General features: G+C 41.8%; 1 protein-coding gene across 2 annotated transcripts in view; it reads right to left on the reverse strand.

The window, feature by feature from the left end:
• Positions 1-6934: 6934 nt before the first annotated feature.
• Positions 6935-21065, reverse strand: part of LOC126963640 (uricase) — a 32828-nt gene continuing 18697 nt past the window's right edge. For both annotated transcript variants that reach the window (XM_050806058.1, XM_050806046.1), the window contains 4 exons: positions 13865-14051; positions 11731-11854; positions 9600-9683; positions 6935-7467 (listed from right to left, as the gene is read on the reverse strand). In XM_050806058.1, the coding sequence (XP_050662015.1) occupies positions 7393-7467; positions 9600-9683; positions 11731-11854; positions 13865-14051 (470 nt within the window). In that variant the 3' untranslated portion in view covers positions 6935-7392. The remainder of the gene's footprint in view (positions 7468-9599; positions 9684-11730; positions 11855-13864; positions 14052-21065) is intronic.

The raw sequence follows: 21065 nt of genomic DNA on the forward strand, positions 1-21065 counted from the left end.
TCTAGCCCTACCCCTACCTGCTCCTGGATCTCTTATTTCCATCTTGCAATGGATTGCTGCTGGGCCTGCCAGACCCTAATACTTGGTGGGTTTGAGAGAAACCAGCTTATGATGAGCAGCTCTGGCCACAAATTCTGTTGATGTTCCGTGGTCAGACTTCAGTGTTTATAAAACCCAGTAACACACCAGAAGCTATTTTTCAAATGGTGAATGATTCTCTGCTACAGATAGCATAGCCTTGCTCCAGAATCCTGGGAGTTTATGTTGTAATTTTCCCATTGGGTCTTGGCATAGGCCCCTGTGAGAATGTAAAACATATATTTGGTCTTCACTCAATTTCCTGGCATATAACTCCTCAAATCCTTAGAATCTCTAAAGTGATGTATTTTTGTATGCTAATAATTGACTGACAGCAAGCAGTCCCTAGGTAGCTTCAAGATGGGGGCTGGCCACTGGAAAGACCAAAGCTTTATTAGAGGGTTGGGACTTTCAGCCCACTCTCAACCACTGGGAAAGAGAAAGGTACTGAAGGTTAAGATGATCACCAATGGCCAACGATGTAATCAATCAATCCTATGTAATGAGGCCTTCATAAAAACCCAAAAGAGCATGGCTGGAAAAGCTTTCAAATAGCTGAACCCATGGAGGCTCTTAGAGGATGGTGCACCCAGGGGTTGTGGGGAGCATGGAAACTCTGCGCCTCTTCCCCCATACCTAACCATATGCATGTTTTCATCTGAATCCTTTGTAATATCCTTTATAATAGATTGGTGAATGTAAGTAGGTGTTTGCCTGAGTTTCAGGAGCTGCTCTAGCAAATTAATCTAACCCAAGGAGCAGGGTGTGTGTGGGGAGTGTGGGATCCCTGATTTATAGCCAGTTGGTCAGAAGCACAGGTAAAACAACCTGGAGCTTAAGACTGGTGTCGGAAGGCTGCCTGGAGTGGGGCGGTGGTGGCAGTCTTGGGCATTAATTCCTTAAGCTATGGCATCTGATGCTGTCTCCAGGTAGATAGAGTAAGAATAGAACGGAATTAGAGGGCACTCAAAGGGTGCCTGCTGCAGAATTGATTGCTTGCTTGTTGTGGAGAGAAATCCCCAAACATTTGACAGAAGTGTTCTACGTTGATTGTTATTGTTGACTGAGAGAACAAATGCTTGTGTGTTTTAGTTCACTCATGGCCCCACACAGCATCTTCCCCAATCAGAGACATCTCTAATAGCATAGAATTTGCTGATTCACATGGTTCAAGCAGAAGGAATATCTGTACCCCGTTTGGACCTACTCCAGTGCCTTTTACTTCTCTGGGCCCCAAACAAAGCTGGAAGCTTTCCTTGCCACCCAGTAAATGTGTTGGAGAAATATTACCACATGTGGAATATGAGTCTTCCAAAAGAGAATACCAAGCACTGTGATTTCTTCTTAGTGGTATAAAGCTTGAGATGCAATAATGTGTCCTTTATTTTGGAGGGGATGTCCTATAATACCCTCAGCAAACTTTTCCTATAAAGGGTCAAAGGGTAAAAAATTTTAGGCTTCATAGACCAAATAGTCTTTGTTTCAACTATTAACTCTGCCATTATAACATGAAAACAACCATAGGCAATATATAAGCAAATGGGCATGGCTGTGTTCCAATAAAACTTTACTACAAAAACAAGTGGTGGGACAGATTTCACCAATCCTTGTCCTAGACCACCAGACTGCTAAAAACGTCACTAATGTGGTGGGCCTTTGATGGGTTTATCTACCATTCTCCAGAGTATAAGTGTCACTTCTTGGTCATTCAGTCCAATTAACATAGTCTCATGAGTATAATGGACCAATTTGATGTCCTAGGGAATGTCTTGATGATCCTGGTCCCATATACAAAGGCTAGAAAATTTAATGTCATCCTGGGACAACACTATAAACGTATGCAACTGTCCATCCATGTGAATGGAAACTGCTTCTCTTCTTGCTTCTTGATTTGAAAAATGGAGGGGTTTTATCCATCACCCATGTATAATCTTCCAGCTTTTATATCTATTGGCTGGGCCTTTGCCACTCTTTTGGCCTGTGGTCTCCTTCCTTCCTTAGCTAGCCCAGCATGTGTCTAGCTGGTGTACGATGTGACTTATCCTATTTATAGATCTGGTGGTCAGGAGGTGGGGATATATCCCAAGGAGGCATGTGTTTCCTTGTAAGCAGAAGCTTCTGCATTGTCTTCAAGCAAGAGGGGCAGTGCTAGCTTTTAACATGGAGAAATAATCCAGTTCTGCAGGCACAGAGAATTCAGGGAAACCTGACGATTCAAGATTTGAAGTGCATCAATCAGGACTCTGACCTTAGTGTGACAGAGCTGTCAAGGGTGGAGAATTCAATTTTCCTTGGAGCTCTGCTTTTCTAATAATTAAGACCTGGGTCTGATCCTAAGCTTTTTTTGTGCCATCTAGATGTATACTGTCTTCATACATTGCCAAGGAGGCCCTCTTGCTTTCATGGTCTACTTTATATTAGTTATTAATTATCCTCAACTTATCATTGCCTTTCTTAATGTATTAATGGTTCCCAGTGACACCCATTCAAATTCCATAGTGCTTATAATAACCATTTCCCCCACACCTCTCAAGCATTTGAGATTTTGCCCCTGCCAGTCTATTCCTTTCTCCAGTATCTTATCCCAATTCACCTCTGCAGACGGTTTTAACCATTGTGTGATTACAGTATTACAAAGGCTCATTGCTAGTGAGCCAGTGGGTGATCCAGCTCCCAAATCCCATTTTCAAGTCTCCTTCCTGGAACTACTCTTAGTATCACAGGTCAGCTTCCCCATGAAAAATACAGTAAGACCCTGAGATTGTCATGCAGGAGGTACCAGCGCATCTTTAACAGGAGCTTTATCCCCCATTTTGTGGCCATAGAGAAAACATTACCCTATACTGAGGATGGCAGGGCAAAGGGTGGAATGAGCCTGAGTCCTGATGCCATCACTGAATTAGATATTCCATCCTGGGATAGCCTACTTCTTAAACTTCTGAAGCAAGCACGACGTCTCTTCTGTTTAAGACACTCTTAGGTATTCAGTTACTTGCAGCCAAAGGCATTCTAGCTCATGCATGATCTCAGTTAATGCTTGGCTACCCTATGCTGTGAGGTAGGTGTTATTATTGTTCCCATTTCATAAACAAGAGAGCTTAAGCTTAGAGAATACTTGCTCAAGATCACACAGCTAGAAATTGGTGGAGCCCAGTCTAACCTTAGTACTATCTGCATCCAAAGTCCATGCTCTTCACCCTTTTATAAACATCTATGTGACAATTGATCAAATCAGGAGGTGTATGGTACCATCCCCCAGATCTAAAGGGAAGAGTAGCTTGTGTATAGCTAAGATCCACATACACCAGAAGAGCTGCCCTTAAAAAGCTCACTGACCTCTTACTTGGTGTATTGGGTTGAATGGTGGCCCTCAAAATAGAAGACCATGTCTTCATTGTCAGAACCTGCAAACGTGACCTTACGTGGAAAAAAGATCTTTGCAGATGTCATTAAGGATCTTGAGATGAAGAGATCACCCAGGGTTATCCAGGTGGGCCCCAAATCCAGTGACCAGTGTCCTTATAAGAGTCATACAGGGAAGACCTGCCAGACAGAAAGAGGAGGAGGCAATTCAGCCATGGAGGCAGAGACTAGAGTGATGCAGCTGCGAATCGAGGAACCCCCGAAGGCATGAGAGGCTGGAAGAGGCAAAAACAGAATCTCCCCTGGAGTCTTTGGAGTTAGCACACTGCCCACGTCTTGATTTGGGACTCTGGCCTCTAGAACTATGAGGAAATAAATCTCTATTGTTTTACACCACCAAGTTTATGGTAATTTGTTGTGGCAGCCTAAGGAAACTAATACTACGTTTATTTCTTTATTATGTAAAGGTGAGCAGTATACTTTCTAAGTTTGGTTGAATATATTGCTCATGTGGCAGATTTCTATTGGAAGCCTTTACACTTTAAAGATAATGTGTGAACTACTTCCTTAGCAGAGGTAGAGGCACCTGTAGAGACATGAATGAGCGTTTTCCTGGGAAGAAGGTCCATAGCAATCATATTCTCAATAGGGTCTTAATAGGATCCACAAAACTAAGAATTTCTGAGAGGGAGCCTGGGCAAATGGATAAATGACAGGTAGCTAAGCTCTAAGAGAAACAAGTGCTAAGACTGTGAAACATACAGAGAATAAGTTTCAAGTATGTGGAAGCTGGAAGGGTCCTGTGTGTCTGGTTAGAAGGCTTCATCTCTTTGGGCAGAAGCTTTGGCTTCCTCAAGAGTGCAGACAAGAAAGCAGAAGTTGTAAAGGTCTAGCAAAGGCGACTGCAAAGGGCCAACTCCACACACCTCAGAGTCTGGAGGAAAGGAAATGCTCCTTCTGGACAAAGTATAAAGAGGTTAGGAAAAAGTTCAAATTTCTCTAGTTAAAATCTGCAGGTGATTGAAGAAGGTAAATTCTGTTACAATGACAAATCAGTAAAATGCTGTCTCAAAAGACTTATTATGCTTCTATATTGGGGTAGAAAAAAGAGAGGGAAAACATTGGTGTCTAAAAACAAGGAATGGTATGAACTTAAGTCTGACTCTAAAAAGGAAAAGGAAGGATATATATTTTCTGAGTCTGCCACTATGAAAATTATGAGATGAAGTTTAAAGAATATGAAACAAACCTTAGGCAGAATCTTGGCTGCCAAAACCACAAGCCCCACATGACAGCCCGCTCCACTGAATGCCATGGAAACTGCCTCCCCGGCAGCACGTGGGCTTGGAACCACCTGCACGATTCCTCCATGAAAGTACTTAAGATAGGGTTGGGGTGAGCAGAGAGAGAGAGTAAGGAGAGAGGAGAGTGTTGTAAGGGCAACTCTGCTTCCCAGAGAACTGGAACTGAATCCCTGGAGCCTTCCTAGCAAAATCATGAAGTGTTTTTTAAAACAAATTACCTCACAGGTGTTTACAGTTCAGTTCTGCCTGCCCCTCTGCCAAACTGAAAGGAACGGGTGAAACCCAAAGCTGGCTTTCAGCCCCATCGTTCACAGTTCTTTTTTTTTTTTTTTTTTTTTTTTTTGAGACGGAGTCTCGCTCTCTCGCCCAGGCTGGAGTGCAGTGGCCAGATCTCAGCTCACTGCAAGCTCCGCCTCCCGGGTTCATGCCATTCTCCTGCCTCAGCCTCCCGAGTAGCTGGGACCACAGGCGCCGCCACCTCGCCCGGCTAATTTTTTGTGTTTTTAGTAGAGACGGGGTTTCGCCGTGTTAGCCAGGATGGTCTCGATCTCCTGACCTTGTGATCCGCCCGTCTCGGCCTCCCAAAGTGCTGGGATTACAGGCTTGAGCCACCGTGCCCGGCCTCGTTCACAGTTCTAAGAAGGAAACATCTTTCACAAAACAGGAACTTGGTCCTTGAAATTTTCACATACTACAGGCTTTCCTGCCACACACCTGGTATATGACATCCAATAGCTCATTTGCAATCTATCGCAGTAAATGTGCTAAGAGCTCAGGAGAAGCAAAATGCACATATGTATAAATGGGCCACAATTTCTAAGGATTCTGCACTAACATGGGTTTCTTCTGTGAAGCAAATACAGTGTTTCTAAAACTTACAAGAGTAAGGGAACATCAAGTAAGAAAGGCCTAATTAAGTTGAGGGTTTTGTTTTGTTTTGTTTTTTGTTTTTGAAAAGTCATGTTAGACTCTTTCCTCTTGGAACAGAATTAACAAATTAGCAGAGGAATGAAATGTACCAGTCATTTGACCATGTAAGTTACATAATGTAGAAGCACATTTTGTGACATGAGTATTCAATGTAGCACAACCTGTCCTCATCAAATTATCTCATTGTTCTTATCCCACGTTATTTTCCAAACAGGCACTTGCTTGTGAATGGCCTCCAGCATCTTGTAGGGTTTGCTGCTCTCAACACCTCCCATCTGTTGCCTGACCCAGAGGCCAATGATGGCTTTTCTATGTGGGCCTAATAACAAATGAAAAGAAGGCAGGCATTTATTACATTCAACAAACACATATGTAGAAATTTCTGTGTCAGGCCAAATATTACCATAGCACTTTACAAGCATTAACCCATTTAATCCTCAAAAGACCTATGAGGTAGATTCTCTTTTCACCTCCATTTTACAGATGAAGAAACTGGTCTTATACTTACTGAGAGGTGGAGCCAGGATTTAAATGAGTTTGTGCAATTAACCACTATACCATGCAACCTTAAGTAGTAGTATTATAAAGGTGAATGAAGTCTTATTAACATATAATACTAAGGGCTCATATGTACGCAATTCTTAAAAATGAAGATTTGATTTTATCTTTTAAATGAAGATTTTTTTAAATGGAAGAGGTTACCCAGAATGTTCATGTGGACAGGTTTTCATCATGGGTTTCTAAAGTTGTAATTTGTGAAGTTTTATTATATGTATACAATGGTAGTGTTAGTCAATTGATATAATCAGCCTTCAAATCTGTATGCATCTTTAAATCATCAACTATATTTGTTTCTCTGATTATACAAGGAATAATTGTTCATATTTGAAAGATTCAGAAAAGTACATGGTGAAAAATAAAAATCACTCATAATCCCATCATCCAGAAATTGTCATTGCTGATATTTTCACATATATATTCTCTGGTCTTCTTTCTAAATGTACCCATCTGTATATTGTCTTAACATTTATTAAGTGTGACATTTCGTGCATATAACGGATGCATTATTCAAAGAAAAACAATTTATACTCGTTTTCAGTACCCTCATATGTATTAAATATTCTCTAAGGATTGAAAAAGTTTAAAATCAATACCTTAAGATCACAGAAGTACCATCAGAGTGGAAACAAATAATCAATATATATATGCTAGAGCATTCTTAAAATCAAATATTCAGTCAAATGAAGTAACAATGGTGATATTTTTCAATATAATTTTATTTCATTTTCTGCATTACTTAGAAGCATCAGTAAGATGAAAACATTATTTGTTTCTTAAAACTGTGCCCAAATTAATTGATGTGACACACCCATTAATGATTATTTTCTTAATGAATTGATTCTAAAGCTTCTCTAAGATACGAAGGCATAAGACAACCAAAAAGAAATATTGATTTATAACTGTCCTAATACTGCTCAGCATTTTAAAGTAAACTATAGCCATAAAGCATGTTATAATTACTAATAAGGTAATCCACAGAATGCCTTGCTGAGCCAAGTGTAGAAGAAATAAATTGTTTCATATTGGAGGAAAGTGAACACTATAAATCAATATACTAGTGTGAAATTTTACATGGCTACATGCTATCATCTCCAGCATCACAAATGACTGAAGGAATTCCTCAGCTGAGAGTGGACTCCTATGGGTGGCCACAATGTCACAGTCTTGAAGACAACTTCCTCTTGACTGTACCAGTAATTTTTCCATATGGATTGTCTAATGGCAGCAAGACCTGTAGAAAAACCACATGGTAACTTAAGGGACATTAAAATAGCTCTCTCCTCCTTTCTATGACTCAATATTAAAAACAAAAACAACTTACTAAACAGGAAAATGTATATGTCCTCCATTAAAGTTACTTCAAGCATGGTAATGCCTTATTATTCTGGCAATAGTTGAGAGATGAGTCAATTTTCTAGAAAATTTAAAAGCTTTTGAAAAATGTTAATCATTGAGATATAAATGTTTCTAAAAATGCATTCCATATCCCTGCTTTGTAAATGCAGTGTATTGAGCACAATTGACCTTTCCTTGGTGACTCACTTTGACCATGAGTCATTGTCCAATGCTGTAAGATCACCATGCCCTCAGAAATGTCTGAGGTCTGCAGGGTTGTTCACTCAATTCTAAATTATAGAATTCTAAATTCTAAGTGCCTCCAGATAGCAGTGCTTTTAGAGTTCTTCCACCTTCCCACCCTGTCATTTGTCACTTCTCTGCTGGTGTCAATTTGTCCAACTTCCTGTTTCTCATGTGTTATGTTCACTTTGTACATACCTGCTGGGTGAGAGTCCAAGAGTGGCTCCAGCCATCCTCAAAGTTCAGACACAAGGACAGCTTGTTCAGCCACTCAGGTGCCTTTATGTAGAGCCCTGACCCAAAGGAACTCAGGCCTTCCTGACTCCAAGTCCCCAGCTGGGCTCCATGAGGGAGCTGCGAGTCTGACTTCCTAGAGGGAAGAACCCTGTGGGCGCGGCCCCCCAGCAGGCTGGGATTAGTGCAGACCTGAGGTGTCGGGGGACCTCAGGAGGCCTCCTCCCTCTGCCTGGGGTTCTGAGCTAAGCACTGCTCCAGCCATGACACCTGATCCTTTTTTCTATTTAGGGTCCATTTGTTTTGCCTCTGGTGGACTTGGCCAGGATTACTTTCAGGTCCCTCTCCTGCCCTTTAGAAAGCTTTAAAAAGACTTTACATTCTAATGAATGACATTCTGGTAGCCATATCCTTTCCTTCCTCTAAAGTAAATAGTGCTGCCTCTCCTTGTGGCTGGATGTACAACATGTGGGACCAAGGTTGCTCTCCTCAGCAACTCAGAACTCTAGATCACCTATGTGGGCACCTAAGCATGACCTTTGTTTCCAGATGTGACTCCCCCAGCCTCCACCTGCAGCTGATGGTGTTCAAAGCCTGCTAGAGGCCACCCACATTACTCGCAAAACAGAAAGGAGGTACCTGGCCCGAAGGATTGTGAGGCTTCTGGGCCAGCAGGTACAGAATGTGGGACCTTCTGAAGACCCCCTTCATTAGCGCTTATCCACCAAAGGATATAAGTCTACTAGAGCAGAGCCATGCTAATAGATGGCTGCTTCCTTATCTTACTCCCCAACACATACTAAAAGAAGTTACTCAAAATAATGTTTTCTAGATAATAGAAATGTGTGCGAAGCTGCAGCAAATTGAGAAATCTTATTCTGAATGTGGTCCAAGAGGGAAGAATGGTTCTGATCTCCCAAGAACTGACCACACCAGCCCACCAGTCAGGACTTAAGGCTGTCTAATCAGACACACTGAGTGGTTTAACATTCTGCCATGGCTTAAAAAAAAAAGCAGGAGAAATGCTTTTTCCAAGACAAAGGGTTCTTTTCAAAAAATTAATTTCTGCACCTTACCTTCTGTAATTGCAATTAGAAACATAAATACTCTTTCATGTTTTCCTATGTGTATTTTATGCCACTGAACTGACTAGTTAATCAAAAGGTAGGAATGATGGAAGAAAGTGAAAAATAGAATCTTTTTTTCTCCTCATTGCCTCATGATGGAGAATAATGAAGCTGTGTCCTTGTATGGCACTTTTTGGAGAAGCAGATCTCAGAGTTGTTTCCTTGGGCACGCTCTGTTCCTTCTCCGTCTTTCTCTCTTGGACTTCCAACCTTCTATAATTATTCATCCACTTCGAGGGCACTCCAACCTCAGGCATTGAAAGGCCCAGAATTGAAGAGGGCTGTAATCACTGGCAACTATAAATATTCCCCAAAGCAACAGTTGCTAAGAGTTTTATTCGGTGACACTATCATCCCAGGCTTATAAGGAGGCAGAAGGGGATGGGACAGAGATGTGCTTTAAATATATTTAAAGTTCTCTTACCTCTTCCTTGTTGATCAGACCCATTTTGGACATGTCTATATTGAAGTAGTGAATGTTTGGCAGGCTGATTTCCATATCTTCTATCTGGAATCCACAGTGGTATGCATCACATTAGGAGCTGCGAGCCTCCATCTCTGTCACTCCAGCCACCCCCACCTCCCCTACCCTTGCACCCATTAGTCAGGTTCTCTCTCTGACTTGGAGACACCCTCTGATGTACCTCCACTGCCCGACATTGTTCTCTCCTACTAGTTCTGTGATTAGATGGTGGGCCTACTCTTCTGCCCTCAGTGTACCACATCTGTTTCTCTGAAAAGAAGGGGCTCCTCGGGTTAGAAATGTGGGAGACCTCTTCGACATCCAACTGGCCTCCAGGTACTGGCCAGTCAACCTTCTAAATTCCTCCTCATTCCACTCCCACCTTTCAGGCCTGTACCTAACACTTATAGGCCCTGCAGTAAGAGTATAATTGGAGACCCACATACCAAATGTATAAAGATTTTAAAGTTATATTAATCAAGCTAAAATTTTTTGAGTGAAATATGTTCTACTCTTCTAACTTGACAAATATACCCTTCATAACAACCTGGTAGGCCAGGTATTAATTTAAAATTCTCTAACTTCTTGGAGTACCATGCCGGGGCATGGCAGCATGGGAAGAGCCAGCCCCTTGCTCCTGGCCCATCCCACCTTCTCTCTTGGACTCACAGGGGTAGACACTCCAGCTTGCATGTCAAGCACCATCCATACCTCCTGCAAACATCTGCCCCTTTGCCTACTCTCAGGCCTAAGTGTGAACACCAATAGCACGATTCGCCCTCTGGAAGACAGATCTCGAGAAGAGATTTGCCCAGGTTCCAGAAGTAGTCTCACGGCTATTTGGACAGGAAATTCTGGGGAATGCATTGGGCCTCTGCAGGGTATGTTGCTGTGGCCCCACTGATTGTTCACTCAGTGCAGGGAGGCATAGCTAGAGGAAGGCCTTAACGGGGCCTGTAAAATGCTGAGCCATGGCTGGAGTCTCTCTTGTCCAGGTCTAAGGATGGTACTCCTCCTCTCCAGCCCACCATGGCCCAGACTCTCTTTGCAAGATTCTGAAATAGATCCCAACATGTCTCCTTGCCTATGGTCCATCAACCTTTTCATTCATCACACTTCTGTCACAGTGATTTTTCTAGAGTACAAATCTGGCACAAAACATCCTGCTTAAACCCCTTGGTGGCTCCCGGAAGCCTTCAGGATAAGGTACAGACTCTATAAATAAGCCTAAAAAGGCTCTCTTGACTGGCTCCTGTAGTTCCTGCCTCATTTCTATATGGAGTGACTATAATTCATTCATATATATCCATTCACACATGGTAGACCCTCAACAGTAAACAACTGTATCATGCTATTTCTTGTCTCCATACCTACCCTACTCCCTCACCCTTGAGAGTAAACTCAGATAATCTCTAGACTCAAATCAAACACCCTTCCCTCTAGAAAACCTGGCTGAACCCATCTCCTATACCTGAGTTAGCTGCTTTGCTCTGTACTTTCATAATACTCTTTTCTCTATTGAATTGTTAGTTTACTTATTTTGTTTGTTCACTGAATGATGAGCTCTTTGAGGGTAGTGACTATATCTAATTTATCTTTGTATCCTTCATGTGCTGCCAGAGACATAATCACCATTCAATAAATGAATGAATGAATTGGTGGGTGGGGAAGTAGGTAGATGGACAGATGGATGGATGGATGGATGGATGGATGGATGGATGGATGGATGAAATCTCTCTACATCTATCTTTCATTGTCTGGTTTTCCTGAAACACACAACCTTTGTCTAATTTCCCCTCTCCCTCAAGTCATTCAAGTGTCCTGAATATGAGGCTTAAATCAGTGGCAGGCTGAAGGGACTCAAACAATTTTCAACAAAACTCAAGGACTACAACCGTGGCCTGTGTTTTCAGGTTAGACAGATTTTTCCATTTTTGCTCTCTTCTCACTTGCTATAACAAGCTTTTGAACAACAACAGATGTCATTTTTCATGTGTCTTCCACTTTCTTATTTTAACTCTCAACTCTTTCTCAGAGCTGACAGAAGACACACGTTCTCCCAATCCTCAGAATGGCAACTGACAGAACATACCTCAGGAACTCGGCTCAGGGAGAGCACCTGTATATCATAGAGGGTCTTCTGCACAGAGGGCGAGTACTCGCCTTTGTCATAGGGCCCAGCAAATTTCTCCAGGACAAGGTCCCGAATGGTGCCCCTAAAACACAGAGAAGGTCACTGAGGATCCTGAAAGGAATTTTAGGAATGTATTAGGAAGCTAAGAAGCAGTGACCTATCTGTCCCCCAGAAAACAATGTTATTGATGTTTTTAGAAAAGATTAGTATCTTGTAATGCCAAAAACAAAACACCTCACTTCCCATTCCCCTATACACATACACACACACACACACACACACACACACACACACACATCCCATTCAACAAACATATTGAGCATCACTAGACTGTCTTCATAGTTTGGCACCAGGGCCCAGTGGGCATTTTAGGGTAAATTTCCTGTCATGTTCGAAGAACCTAAGAAGAAGACTCCCAAGTATTCTTACCATCTTGCTGCTCTGCTTGGCTGGCTCATTGAATTTTTACATTTGGGGGTTTACTCTGTGCCAGCCTCTGTGTTTTTAGATTAGACAGATTTTTCTGTGCTAAGCATTTTATGTGATGATGTCATTGAATTCTCTCAATATAGCTGAAGTAGGTACTATTATTATCCCCAATTAGAGAAGAAGAACCTGAGCTTAAAAGTTACATGATCTGCTCTAAGTCCCTCTCTTTGGTAGGAGGCCCAGCCTACAGTACTATCCTGCCTCTGGCATGTTCAATTTCATGCTCTTTTCAACATAAATACATCAGGCTGCTGCCCATGGAGAGCACTTGAAGTAAAAAGGAAGGAAGACTGAGGTGACGTTCTCATCATGCATTTAAAAACCTATCACATAATAAAAGAAGCAGAGAAAAACTACACCAGTGGGAGGGAATGCTGTGGGAGTGGGTGATGGGGGAAGGGTATGCATGCGGATTCTAGTTTATGATAGGGTAGAAATTTCTACAGAGCTTTAGCAAAGGAATGAGATACCTAATCAAAAAGCAAGTTCTGAAAGTCGAGAGGTCTAATTACTCCCTGTCAGGGTATAATAATAATCATACCTTTATATTGTGAGTTATCAGAATCAAAATGGAGTCACTTGTGTCAGACGCTAAATAAATAAATAAATAGAGCCAGGAAGCTGAGGGAGGGCCCTCATGCACAGATGCCTGTAAGAACTATTGCAAAGACTCTCTGAAGGGCTCTTATGTACATATGCCTGTAACAAGAATTTTGCCAAGGACTTTTCAAACAGCGGCTCGCGACGTGAGTCACAAGGACAGCTAGCCGGATGTACAAGAACACTTGCCTGACACGGTCTCCACTAATGAGCTGGCGTTAACTCCCATGATAGCCACTGTAACCAGTGTTCTCTTTGTCTCAAAACAAATTACGTACACATTTTCCTTTTGCTTTTAAAAGCTTCCCCTTGCCTCAACCTCTTAGGATACACCTATGTTTCCTGCAGCCAGCCCACAAATTTGCAGATTTCCTGTGTGTTCCTAAATAAATTCATTATCTTTGAGAATCTCTCTCAGTTTGTTATTTCAGTTGACAATATTTTTAAGGCATTTAATGCTTATAAAATGCTTTTGTGAACATCATATCATTTTGAGTTTAGCCTAGATTGACCAATTATCCCAGTTTGCCCAGAACCAAGAGGTTTCCTGAGACATGGGACTTTCCGTGTTAAAACCAGGAAGTCCCTGACAAACTGGAACAAGTGGTCACCCTCGTTTAGCCTTCTCTGCATCACTATGAGGTAGTAAGGCCAGATATTCTCTTCATTTGATGCAGTGTTTCTTCAAGTGTGGTCCCTGGTCCAGTGGCATCTGCATCCCCTGGGAGTTTGCAAGAAATGCATGTTCTTGCACCCCACCTCAGTCCTACAGAATCAGAATCTCTGGGGGTGGGCCCAGCAAGCTTCGTTTTCTGATTCTGTGTGATTCTGATGCACATGCATGTTTAAGAACCACCAATTTAATAAATTGAATAAACAGAAGGGATTTCTGAATAGTGGGAGGTTGAGTTGAATAGCCTCTAAGTTTCTCTTTTACATTCTAAGATTCGATGAAGTCTGGGCCCCTGGGACAAGGGCAGACACGACATGCACATGTTCATACCAGGTAGCCTCGAAGTCCACATCCCTGCACTGGTGGTAGCGCCACTTGCAGTACACTTGGGTGGCAAAGCATCGGTCCTTCACCTCAGGGAGGGTGGTGAATTGGTCCTTGATGAAACCTTCAAATCCAGACTGTGTTGTTTTCAAGACCTTGAGGTCTTTGATTCCAGAATGAATGACGGGGGGTCCTATTTCAAGTAGAAAGTCAGGAGTGGCAGAGGTCATAAACAAACAGTGCCTTGCTGCTGATACCTAGCACAGAGGATCCTGGTCATTAAAACATGACACATTCTGTACAAAAACTACATCACCGCCCATGTTTTCTGTCATCCTACTTCCTCTGAAGTCCCAGTGAAGAGGATAGTGTGCCTTTGCTTCCATCCGGATTCCATGACTCCCTGCCCTGTCTTGCCCTAGAAAATCTGAAGGTCTAAGATTAAACTCCATTGTGTATTGAAGGTCACAGAAATGAATACATTCCTTTCAACTACATGCGGGAGTGTCTTCTTGGCCAACTCACTGCATGTATTTTGAGTTCCATCTCCTCCAACAGGTGATCTTGCTGGAATGTGTTAATAAGGTCCTTAAGAGCCATTCCTCTACCTGCTATTGTGATCCCTTTACTGGGGGTAGTGCTCATGCTGATCAGCTACCGTAGCTGATGATCCCAATCTCCACTAGGCTGTGATGGCATCCCAGTTCCCTTATGGTTATCAGCTCAGCAAAACCAGGCAGCTTCATAAATGGGTAGCAGCGTGGGCCTGGCTGAGCCTAAATAAGACAGGGAAGATGGAGCTGGTGACTCACAAGGGATAGATCTGCCTAAGTTGATATCTATAAAGGCTTTTGTTTTTTCTGCTGAAGGAGAAGGGACAAAGTTGTTTCATGGGTACCTGAGGGAGAGAGGGGGGAGTTGAAAACAATGGAAGGGATGATATGGCTCTCCTTCTGTCTCTACTGCCCCTTCATAAGGTAATGAGGCAGGTGGAAGAGTGACAGGTGTCATCTAAAAAAGAACAGTATTAACATTACTATGACATTATTTGTCTGCACAGGCTGGCAAGAATTGGGGACATTCAGGGAGCACTTGACAAACCCTAATAGCAAAGTGCCATGGCATGATTATTAAAAAAAACCTTTTTTTCAGTCTCTTTGTTAGTTCCGACCAATATCTATTCTTTTTGGTATGTTTAATCTAAAAATCAAGAGCCAAAGGTGTCAGGTATCATTACACACATGGTCTTCGTTGAAGAACAAGAATATAACTCATGATCCTCAATTAAAATCCAAGGAAGTGCTTAAAAATGCAATGTTTTACATCACCTATGTGGTTTCCATTGCTACAGTTAACTCAGGAGCTGTGGAGTTTCAAAAGTAGGTAAATAAAGTCTATATTTCTGTATTTTCCATGCTTCAGTATACACCTATCAGATAAAACATTTAATCAGATATGTCCTGATTAAAGAAGATATTCTGTGCAGAAGGTCCCAGGATAATGCAGTGAAACAGGAAATCATCCTTGTTTAACTTTCTGAAGTACTTACTGGAAGCTACATCTGAAGAAGGAGCAAGAGAAAGATACCAGCAATGCCTTAATGCCTTCAGCTGGCTGAGCTTATCGGATTCTAAATGTATAAAGTCATGATCTCACAAAATCAACATTGTTACATGCAGTGAGTGTGAGCCTCAAACCCAGTAGAACTACAGAAACAATCAATAAGTATCTGTTGAATGAATGAATGAGTTTAGCAAGATTGATTCATGTCAAGGATTAAGTATTGCACAACTTAGTATCTTTCTTTACTAGACAGTTCAGCCCCAGCAAACTTTACCATTTCCCTTCCTGGTCCCCTCCAACTCACACACAGTGTGGCAGGGCGTGAAAGGAAGGGTATTAACCTTGGCTAAGAAACTCCTCTCTGTAGACGTACCTTTGGTTGCTGCAGTTTCAGTCTTTATCTTACTTAGTTCCCAAAACTCTATAAAGCAAGTATTTTAATGTGACTTTTAATCATTTGCCCATAGTCACATGGCTAGAAACTGTCAGAGGTGGAGTTTAAACTCAGCACCACATTATGAGATCCCATGCTTTTCTTCCACTTTTTGGATCACTTCCCATCTATGCAATGGTTCCTCCTTCCTTTGACCCTTTCCCCATTTGTGTTCCATAAGTGGCCTTTCCAGGAGACAAGGTTGCCACCTCCTATCCACAGTGGCTTTAAGGACCTCAGATAGAGCACCCTGCCTGAAAAATACTATCTCCATTGGCCAGAAATTGAGATTGAATAATCACTTTTTAGAGTTGGCTCCTGGGTATCTAAAAACCTTTGTATTCCTTAAACATTTCCTATTGAAATGCAAATAAATATCCCTTAAGGGAGTGACTCATTAAGCCTTTGTAAGGTACTATGATAATCTACTTCCCATGGTAAACCTTTCTAGAAAACAAAATCCTATAGAAATGAAACATGGGTTTGCAGTCAGGAGTGGGGTTAAAATGAAACCCTTGCAGGAGACTAAAAAGAAGGCGAAAAAGAACCAAAGACAACCTTTATCTACATTGTTTTCTTCCTCTTCATCTGGCCTTGACTGCTGGCATCTGTGTGAGCCAGTCAAACTTTGGCTCGTCCAATGGTGTTAACCGTAAAAGGATTCCTGGATGCAATGTTGCATAGTGGTTGAATCGACGGCTTTGAGACTCAGATTCCTAGAACTCAAATCCCAGTGCTCTCCCTGCATCCTCAACCCCCATTTTTATGAGCTCCATGCTCCTGAGGGAATTTTTTTACCCTCTCTCTACCTTGATTTTGTCATCTGTAAAATGGAGACGATAATCATACCTATTTCCTACAGCTGTCACATGTCTAAGAGAATGCACTAAAGTACTTAGTAGAATGGCTGACCTACATAAATGCTCTACAAATGTGATGATGATGATTTTGCCATAATTGACTTTTTCACAGTGACTTCGACAACTTATAAATATTTCCCACGTTTCACAAAGTCTTACTGGGTTCTGAAAACTACTTCTAATGTGCCGTCCTATCCATCTCCAGCCCTAGGATAAGATTTATTGACCTTAAGGGAGTGTCAGTCCTACTAGGCCACTTTGAAATGATCTGCTTTCTCACTGGAATCTAAAAATGGAGAAAGCAGTTGTATTTTTAAAATGTGTTTTGGCATCAGTTTCACACAGAATAAAATGTCTCATGTTCCCCAAGACAATTAACTATTGCCACAGTTTTGGCAGAACACAAACCAGCTACTCTGATGCTCTCATCATTCTATTAACAACAACAACAACAACAAAAATGATTCTCTCTGAATGTTAAAAGAATTTTTCCCTGGCACACATCAGACATGCTGGATGAAATCAGAGAGCTTATTTTATCTTCTCTGTTGGCAGTGCCCCAGCTTGCTGAACATTGGTAAGAACCTGAGGCTTTCAAAATCATGGGCCCATCAACTAAAAATATGATGCCTCACACCCTCTAAAAAAGATTCCCATTTAGACTAACAAGTAGTAATTCAAAAACTGTCCTTTTCTAGGTTACGCCCCATGAAATCACTTAATCAGCTTTTTTGTTTTGTTTTGTTTTTCTGCCATGGTTATGGAGTAATGCAAAAGAAAGATTTTTCACATTTCACTTTGCTAGAACATAATCTTTTCTAGCTTTTAGTGTCCTCCTACACACTTAGCAGATTGTGGCTTATCTCTCAGAGAATCATACATCCTACCCTTTAGCTATCTAAGGGAAAGAAACTCACTGCGAATTAATAGAAAATAAGCCCAATTCCTTACCTACGCATCAGGTGTCACAAAGCACAAAGCTTTATTGAGCCAAGAAAAAGATCTTGTCATAAGAGGATAATTGCTTCCACATTTAACACCTCCAAAAAGGACACAAATAGCTGAAAGGCAGATATTTTAAAACCATATTAAATCATTCTAGTAGAAAATCTCAAACTTGTAAAGTGCTAGAAAAAGTAAAGATCGATTAAATATTTGCCTTGGAGAGTCCATTTACCTCATGCAGGGAGAGTGAAAGCTCCCTCTGTGCAATTCTGGATGGAAAGAGATGACATCATCCAGATGGTAGGAAATTAACTGGGCTTTTGTACAACCAGGTGATGATCAAGAAGATTTTTAAAGACCACAAATCTGCCAAGAATTTTTCTTACAGAGGAACCGAAGAGCACTTTAGTCTTGATATCAGAAGGACATAAACAGACTTCTTGGCAGTAGCCATCTCTGTCCTGGATCGCCCACTTCTCCCATCTCACTTCTTCCATCTGCCCATCTTGTCACCTCTTAAATGTGTTCTCCTCCAGGACGGATTTCATCAGCTGCCTTCCTTACAACCATCCCCCTACCCTCACTACCCTTCATGTCAATAGATATATAGGAAGTATTTTTCACTACCAGAAGACACAGTCTAGTATTTGAGGTCTCTTTTCCATCTTCCATTCCTCTATTTAGGCATGCTTTAGCTGAATTTCATAATTAGCGTCAAATGGGAGAAATTCGGTGCTGAAGAAATTGTGAGTTATAATTCAAATAGTGCAGAGGTTTGGGGGTCAATTTAGTTCAAATTAGTGACTCGATCATACCAATGACTTAAAGCTCCGTTAAGCTTGTAGTTTCTCACTGATAAATGACAGAAAGAGTTCCGAAGATTCGATGCCATATGATACCTAAACCAACAGCTTGCATCATACACCTAGGGCCTAGTTCTCCTCTCAGGGCTTGAGAAGTCACAAACATAACACCAGCCCTCAATCCTCTGGGCAAACAAATTTATTTCTGTCTTCCAGATTCTCCTGTGGAATCAGCAGGCTTTGAAACAACTAAAATACAGCCTAGTGATGGAGCTGTAAAAGATCCACTAGGAAGAAACAGTGTAATGGGAGTTTTAGAGCAATTCCCAGGGCTTAAAGTGGTGCTTGAGGTTCAGTAGGATTTCTAGAAATGTTTGTTCGTTTGCTATGTAAGAATGAATATAGTCCATCGGGAGACACCCAGTCACACCTCCTCCTGGGAAGAGTCCTTTTGGGAGTGGCATGACTGAACATGTGATTAAGCACATGCGTTTGAGGGGGCAGAAGTCTTACCATTCTAGCCAGTCCCCCACCAAAGCACTACTCAGGTGTTTGTAACAACAGCCTTCACCATGTGAATTTGTGAGTGGTGTGTGTATAATATAATTACTATTTTCTTTAGTTAAGCCTTTACAAGGGCATTTCTTAGGATAATGATTGTAACCTTCTCTCACATTACGATTCCTACAGTTTCAGCTCTTGGATAATAAGCAAATAAAGAACTAAACTTTGCTACCAAAAGAGCATACATCCCTACTCTCCGAAGAGGGACAGAGTAGAAATGTCATCTTCATACACACAACACTGAAAGATACACACACCCATATACATGTGTACACACATACCTGTATACACTTAAGGCAACAGATGTCTCTTCCGCTACCCCAATCCCTGCCAGCCCTGCATGAAATCAGAGGGGGAGTTGGGGGCTGGACTCTAGATGAGTCAAGCTGGAGCTTCTGGGAACACTGCCACAATGATCTCAATACCCTGAAGCTTTGTATCTTTCTGCAGAAAGAAAAAGTTTTAACCTGATTATGGTGGCTAGTTTTTCCACTCAGCTACAGCCAGGTGATTAGAATTCAAGCTGATAGCAACTCTTGGTCATTCCTGGAAAGAACAGGATATAAAGAGAAGTCCGTTTTCCTTTTGTGATCAGCAGAGCCCTATACTTGGCCACTTGACTTCCACCTCCACGGCTCTACTAAAAGTATTCTGGGAAGTCACCAGTGACGCCTATTTATTGACAACATAGTTTCTCATCAGTCCTCTCAGAACCCCAACTTCTTAAATCTCCTGTGGCAGAGGCGAAATCTACTTGCTCTTCCTCCTGGCACTCAGCTAGACGACATTTTGCAGTGTCCCTTGCAGTGAGGTGTGACTATGTGACTGAGCTCTCTCCAGTAGAAATGATCCATGCTGTTTCCAGGCCCGGAGCTTATGCTTCAGGGACTTTGCCCCTCCTTTGGCTCCTCCAAGCTCTTTCTTTGGCTGTCTGGTATGGGGGTCTATTCTCAAGATAACATCAAAAAGTAAGGATTAAAAATATAAAGCTGCCACTAACCTGGGTTCCTGAAGAACTTCATGGAGCACAGCATCCACCTGACCCCCTTAACCCCACACACAGACACTGAACTGGACTTCTACAAAAAGAAGTAAACTTCTAGTGCTGAGCCACTGCATATGGGCCTATTTGCTATGCATCTTGGTTCCTCAGTAACTCAGAAATCCCTAATTTCCTGAAATGTCTTTTTCTTCTGCTTCCATGACACTATCATCCCTCATCTTCCTTCTATCTCTCTAAACATTCTTCTGTCTCAGTTTTTAAACTGCCCAACCCTTACAGTGGGGAATTTTTCTCAGGCCATCTCCTCTTTCAAACTCTTCTCACTTTGTATGTTTTTCTGGAACGGTCTCCTTCTTCCCTATGGCTTTACCTACCCCCAATCTGCTGTGGCTTCACCTGCCACCAATCTGCTGATGTGCCCCAAATCTATCTCCATCACATGGTCCCACATTCACCAGCTTCCCACCTGAAAACTTCCCCTGTGTGTAATCTCTTTAGTCAGTTGTCCAGTCCTCCCACATTAGGGTCAATTTTAACTCCTCTTTCTCTCCAATCTTTCATCCCTACTCAACCACTAAGACCAATTGATTACACTTCAAAAATGTCTCACATAATGTTTCCTACAACCTCTCAGTCCCTCCAGCTCTATTTCTACTGCTTTAGTTTAGACCCAATCACTTCATCTTTGCAAGAAGTCTCCAAATGTCTCACTACTGCCTGTTTCTCTAGCCTGTCACCATACCTTGTTCAGAATTTCGGAACAAAAACATGCACATACTAATCTGACCATTAGAGACCTTCTCTGGTTCTCTGTTGTCACTCTGAACAATAACTATAGCTATTATTTAAGGAGATCTTCCGGTGTGCCCAGTACTATGCTAAATGCTTTAATAAAATAAATTTAGCATTTATCTCCTTTGTTTCCCTGGACAGTTGTTGAAGTGGGCACTGGTATCCCTGTTTTACAAATTAAAACCCACCCACCAATGTAGTATAAGTAACCTTGCTCTTAATCACAAAGTTATTAAGTAGTGGA

Source organism: Macaca thibetana, chromosome 1 (assembly GCF_024542745.1).
Source record: "Macaca thibetana thibetana isolate TM-01 chromosome 1, ASM2454274v1, whole genome shotgun sequence".
Classification (NCBI taxonomy): Eukaryota; Metazoa; Chordata; class Mammalia; order Primates; family Cercopithecidae; genus Macaca; species Macaca thibetana.